A 6,854-nucleotide genomic window follows, 5' to 3' on the forward strand; every position below is an offset into this window, starting at 1 on the left:
TATCGTAATTAAAAATAATATTTTTTCATATCATAACTTTTTTATTTTATTAATAATTAAAAAATTATAATAAAATAAAAATTATGTGTGGCATCTATTAAAAATTTTGATTAAATGAAATATTTAACATCAATTTAATATTATATTATTTAAACTTGGATTCAAAATATAGTACATCATTTTTTTACTTATTTTGGTCCTATAAAAAATGTGAAAGAAATCGATCTTCCTTAAAAATTTGTCCTATAAAATATTTTCGTGTAAGTTTTAAAAAATGAATGTAATTAGCTGTATTTTTTAAACCGAAAAAATCAATTAAATCAAGTAAAAAATATATTAATACAATAAAACTATTAGAAACCATAGGTTAAGAGCAATTTGCACTATTGGCAAATTATTATGTAAAACAATGTGAAAACATAAGTCTCTGCCTATAAATAGGCGGAACTACTAAAATATGACAAAAGTTCCATTTAAAATACAAAAAAAAAATCCAAAAGTTTTGATTACAGCGAATTCAATTTCCTATTATAATTATTAATTTGTGTATCTTTAATAAAATTATGTAGTATTCTATGTGATTAAATCATTACAATTATGACGAATAAAATCAATTAAGACTCTATGTCTTGCTAAATATATGGTTGCAACATCAGGCTGCAATTGTAAACTGACCACGGATGTGTTCAAAAATCTCAACCAAAAAGATTTCAACCGGAAGATATGAACGGATCATAGATATACAAGCTCTCACTTAAAATGATACGTAGATTCTATGAACGTGTAATTTTAAAGCCATACTATCACGGTAAATAGCAGTCGATGTAATAAAATAATAATAATAATAAATATAATATGACTCTGAATCCTTGTATATTGCACCAATTTATAAAGCATATAGAGATATGAACGCCTGCAATGGCCGCTCAAATCAAGAAGAAAACCAGCCAGTTTTTTTCATATCTAACAAAACGCTTCATCGCAGGCTAACAAAAGCGTATTATATTTGTCCACTTTGTAAAAGAAAAACCTTGGCTGAATATTAATTAGGTCTTTCTAATATCTGTAAACAGGATTATGTCACGATAAAACTTCCATCCACACCCGTTTCAAGTTATCTTCCACAATGTTCATTATGTTCTCTTCCTCCCATGGCTTCCGCTCCTGCATTGCACTTTAAAAGTTAGTTTAAAAAATTATTCAGCATCTTTAAATATTATATATTAAGAAACAAATTAAACTTAGAAAAAGTACTTTTTCTCTATGAATCAAGCCTAAAATTTCCTATCAAGGAATCACATCGAGCAACAAACAATGTTCACAAGCTACATAAACTCCTTTGCAGAACTCACCCGCAAATATTTGCTTATACTTTTGAGCTTTAAATCTATTTCATTTGTCACTGGGTAATTTATTTCATATGAATCTGCAAAGTTTACTCTATCTACATGCTGAAATTTGATGTCCCATGTTTCCCCAACAATGGTAGTAACATTGAGATTCCATACTGCTACGACTCGAAATCTATTTCTCTTTCTCGCCAAGCCTCCACGAGGCCACACTAATCTCTCTTTTGCATTCGCCTCAATGCGGGCCGATTTCACTATTCCTTCAATACATTCTTTATCTTCTTCCTGCAATTTAGACATACAAAGATTAGTTACAACCTATCTTCATCTCAAGTTTAACTTCAAACTAGGTAAAAATATGTGTTACTCTATTAAATTATGGGACAGTTTAAAAAATATATTAAGTTTTATTCTAAGATTGAAAGTGTTAAATAGTTAAAGTTGATTTATTTTTTCCAAACTTAATTTTCTACTTAGCCTGTGATGTTAAGTTGGATGATAGAAAAATTGTATAAATAATTAGGAAAGTTGATACTTACGTCCAGATCTGCCAAATATTTTTCAGTCACTGATAAGCGCCAATCGACCACCTTGTTCAAGCAAGATGCATCTACAAGAAGTGTTTCAGATTAGTCAGTTCGATCTGCATAGGAAACAAATTCACACAAAATCCATCAATGCACTCCTTACAAATGAATAAATTGGGATGAAAAAGGTGCTAAGTGTCGTTGAATATTAAGTGATGATAAATCCAGGAGATAACATATTTCCACAATTCATGACATTTTATTTGTACTTTTGGGTAAAGATTGTTTGTGATTTTTCGTATCAATTTTTGATCCATCATTAGGATGAGAAAGCTAAAAGTGATAGATAATTGAACGTTGATACAAGAAAATTGCACACAATCTTATCAAGAAGCAAAAATATTGATAATAAATTACTAAATAAAATCAGAAATGGAAAATAAAAAATACAATAATTTGAGATACAAAATAAAGATTTTATAGTGGTTTATTAAGATGATTAATTCCACTTTAAACAAAGAGACAATTACTTTTATACTTTTTGATTTTTCTTCTATCATATGATCTCTTCAAAGTTGGCGGTTTTATTCTAAGGATTTCTTTTGTTTTTTTTAAAGAGAATTTTCTCTTCATTAATGTCAAGAGAGCTCTTGTTTTGACTTTGCTAATTTTATGTTCAAGGTCTGTTTGGTTTCTTTTTTTCCCTCTTCTCAAAGAATTCTTTAAGAAAGGTAACATTTGTTGTGAGATGGACTAAGGATTTGTATGCTCAACAATTAGTTTCTTCTCTTCTTTGTCTTATTAAGGTGGAGAAAGTTTGTCCTATTATGGCATTAGCTTCTCCTATTAAGGTGGAGAAAGTTCGTAAAGGAGATGTGGTGTGTTAATATAAGGGGTTATTGCTGCTCTTTGTTTAAGTATTTGTTGTATTGTCGATCATCAAAGTTATGTTGCTTATTTTTCCTATTAAGGTGTTGGCTTCTCCTATTAAGGTGGAAAAATTTTGTATAGGAGATGTGGTGTGTTATTATAAGGGGGCTATTGTTGCCCTTTCTTTAAGCATTCATTGTATTGTGACTTATGCCAGTTGTGTTCCCTCGTACTAAGGTAGAGTCTTTGGAGGGAAAATAGAGCTTTTGGTCATATTGCTAGAAGCTTATGAGATCCTTTTTAAATCCATTGATCTTGAGTTATGGAGGCCTATCAAAACCATTTGATTTAGTATCTTCCTCCTATTGTTATTGACCTACTTGGGCTTCTCTTGTTTAACTTTATTTTAGTTGCTACTATTTCGATGAGTGTTTGGCTACTTTTAGTATGTGTTCCATATTTTTTAGTTTGGTGTGTATTTTTGTTATAAATACCATTAAAATGTGTCAAAATAGTGCTTTTAGGCTCCTTAAATTTGTTTTACCCTTAATATGGATATTGAGTCAATCCCAAAATGACCTCAAAATTGAGGATTGATATTATACATGTTAGGTTCCTATAAAATATTTTAAACTAATATTTTATTTCTATCTATGAGAAAGAGAATAAAAGATAAAATACTTAAAATCAGTATCAAATGCTATTAATAAAAATTGCATTAAAATCCCATAATATAGCATATGCCAAACTAATGTCCACATATAACACCCCCATAAGTGGTTTTCAGGAATTGATGGCTCAAAATGAGGAGAGAAAATCCACACAACTCATTCTATTTGATCTTAGCCAACAAAGTGTAAAACACTCACTTTAATTAAAAGCCTTAATCATACAAATATTTATCGTTTTCAATTCATCATATGTTACTAGTAATCATCATTTTTGTGTTAGACAATTAAGTCTCCTTTGGGATGTTAGAAAGGTGACAAAGACATGAAAACTAAGTTCTTTAAAATTCATACATAAACAAAAGCAAGGTTGCAATGTGATTTCCTTTAAAATTATGTCCTGAAATATTACCATGATCACATCCATGTAGAAAGAATTCTAATATTTATGTTGGAATATTACAAGAATACCAAAGAATTAAGAAATTAAGAAAAAAATCATATATGTACCTTCTTGAGTTCAATTTGTTTATCATCTATGTCTTTCTTGCGACATGTCACCATCATACCAATGTTAGGATCCAAATCATCCCTAACCTACAATAGTAATATATATATTAAAGATCAACTTCTTATATACCAAATTGAAAATAAAGGTTTAAATTATGTAGAGAATTTACAAAGCATTATAATTAAATAATAGTTTTTTAAAATAATATTCATTTCAACAAAAGATTTTCATTGTTGGAAAATGAAGAAATGATTACCATAATAAAATATACATTTTTCTTCTTTAATGTTGGTGATGCCAAACTCACAATGACCTTTTGTTTTAGGCCTTCAAAAATATCTATTGGAAGGTCTGTATCAAATGCCCTTGATGGATTTGGAGAATTGGTATTTACATTAAAAAATTTCTCCAAATTTTCTAAGGTGAAAGTTTCATGCCATGCTATTTGAGAACTGCATCATTATAAATGGTGAGAAAGTTAGCATCTAGTTTATATCATATTCACATTCACATATTAAAGATAATTAAAGTTCTTCAATAACATTCTTATACATGGCGAAAGTTAAAGAACTACAATCTAAAATATACTAAATGAATCTTTTAACAATAAGGATGAAAATATGTTAGTTCTGTATAGTCATATAAATTTATTTGGATCTAAGAATTTGAAAAAAAAAATTAAAAATTGTTAAATTATTTATGTAAATAATTATGTTATTATAAAGAATAGATATAAGTAGCACAAATATCATGTTGCTCCTAGGATATGTATGAATCAACCTTCAACGCTTTAAAATATATGAGAAAATCAAACAATCTAATGTCCCTTTATGTTAAATAACTTCCATCCATGGATATTATAGAAAATGTTATACAATTACATAATAATTATCATGCAAGCAATTATCACATAGTTTTGAAGATCTTCTAATGGACATTCAAATCTCCTATTCTAACCTTGTCATCATTGAAACTTTCCTTTCCAATACACATTTCATCTTGCAAAAAAGTTAATAATAACAGAACTAAAAGTTCATAGAGATATTGTGACTCCCAAGAAATATTAGAGTATTGTATTATATTTAAAGCTCAAGGAATAGCAATTATTACAATCGAATAACATTATTTGAAATACATAAACACAATTAAAACATCTAGAGCACCAAGAATCAGAGGGTGTATGGAAAGATATATTTATTAAAATATTTGACACTGCTTTACATAATAGAAAAGAAAGAGTCAATTTATGGGCATCAAATGTAGTGATTGGGGTTCCTCCTTCTCGATAGTTTCCTCATGGTCCTTATTTGAAGCTTCCAAGATTTCCATAACGAACCTGGAATCATTCTCTTATGCACCTACTTTATCTTATCTTACAAACCAATCAATCCACTCTCTTTGTCCTTGTATACAAATATTCATGTAGAAGAGAAGGAAATTTAAATTCCTTTTCATAATAGGAATCCAATCAAGAATTCTAGATGCAACAAAGTTGAAAATGATGGGGTACAAAGGAACAAGATGTCTCCCATGTTGAGGAAGGTCATAATGGAAAGTTCTATAGATTGATAGATCATCGCATATATTAACCATTACACTCTCCAAATTTCCTATGTATTCTAATTTAAACAATCACCTACAGAATGTGTTGATGCTCATCTTGTCTGGCTCAACCAAAGAGGCCATGGCTACAAACATAGATCTAATGTCATTTCTCACTTGATACCAGTTCTTGTTGGTAATAAAATACTTTTCTGGTATTCAAAAGATAGATCTTACTGTGTATCTTAAAATGGATGCACATTCATTTTAAGACCTTTTAGCACCCTTTCCATGATGCCTATCTCGAACTATAGATGGACATGTGCTTGATGTCCTTGTTTCCCTACTTCCATTTTCTCCTCTATTTCTTCTAGAGACTACTTGAACTCTTTATGACTCCCTTAGCCTAAATATTGGACTAGTTCGACATAGGTCAACATGGATTGGACTAGGTTGAGCTAGGTCAAGCTAATCATTAGTGATTTTGGAACTTGGGGCTAGAGAGGCCTCGAGGATTTAATTATCTTTATTGTACTCTTTAGTTGGCTTGTATTATTCTCCCGCCTGAAAACACATATATAAGGAGACCGAGAGCCTTCATTTTTATATATAGATCATTTTCATGCAATGTCAACTCTCAAGCTCAAGAATTCGTATTCTTTTGAAGACAAGAAACTTATTCAAAGAGTTCAAGTATTCAAGCAAGGGAAATCTCTAGCATTGAAGGATCTTTTGTTAACATTTCCTCTTCAATATCTAGCTTATTGTTGGCCATCAATGGAGGAGATCTACAATGAAGCATTGATCATCTTCTACATTGATGCATACTTACATCCATGGAATCATGATGGTATTATGGTAAATCTGTTGTAAATTTTGTAGATACCCTATATTCCTATACCTAATTCAAGATCTTCAACACACTGGAAACAAGATCCTTATTGACAATGGTTTTAAAGCAAGGTTAATACTAAAACTTATCTTGTTTTTAGTCATTTTCATTTTCATTTTTAATTTACAATTATTCCTTAACCTAGGGCCTGACCAAGACAAGCCCTTATCCAAACCAAAAATTAAAAACTTTTATTTTATGTATGTAGGAGCAAGATAGAAGAATTTCACATGTAGATCTAGAAATAATTCCATGGAAGCTTTCTAGAGAAGTTGGATCAATTTTGTTACAGTTTTTTTGAACTATGTTAATTTGTGGGAATTAGTCCTTCCAAGTCGACCTAGTCCTTCTCTAGATCAACCTAGTTCTTTTAGCTTTTCTAGATGAACAATTTCTAGGTTTTGTTACTCTTATCATTCCATTTTGGATTTTGCATTTAGACACTCAAAAATAGGCTAAGAGTAGTGACTTTTGGAGCTAACATACATATTCTTC

General features: G+C 29.8%; 1 protein-coding gene across 1 annotated transcript; it reads right to left on the reverse strand.

Moving 5' to 3' along the window:
• Positions 1-873: 873 nt before the first annotated feature.
• LOC149536335 (uncharacterized) lies at positions 874-5,611 on the reverse strand. The gene is made up of 4 exons (XM_089806275.1): positions 5,566-5,611; positions 1,889-1,959; positions 1,353-1,634; positions 874-1,164 (listed from the first exon to the last, which is right to left on the reverse strand). The coding sequence occupies exons 1-4, from the start codon at positions 5,609-5,611 to the stop codon at positions 1,081-1,083; spliced, it is 483 nt and encodes a 160-aa protein (XP_089662401.1). The 3' UTR covers positions 874-1,080.
• Between the last annotated feature and the right edge of the window lie 1,243 nt (positions 5,612-6,854).

The sequence above is a fragment of the Cupressus sempervirens genome, chromosome 10 (genome assembly GCF_028749045.1).
Source record: "Cupressus sempervirens isolate cs-2001-9-10 chromosome 10, ASM2874904v1, whole genome shotgun sequence".
Lineage (NCBI taxonomy): Eukaryota > Viridiplantae > Streptophyta > Pinopsida > Cupressales > Cupressaceae > Cupressus > Cupressus sempervirens.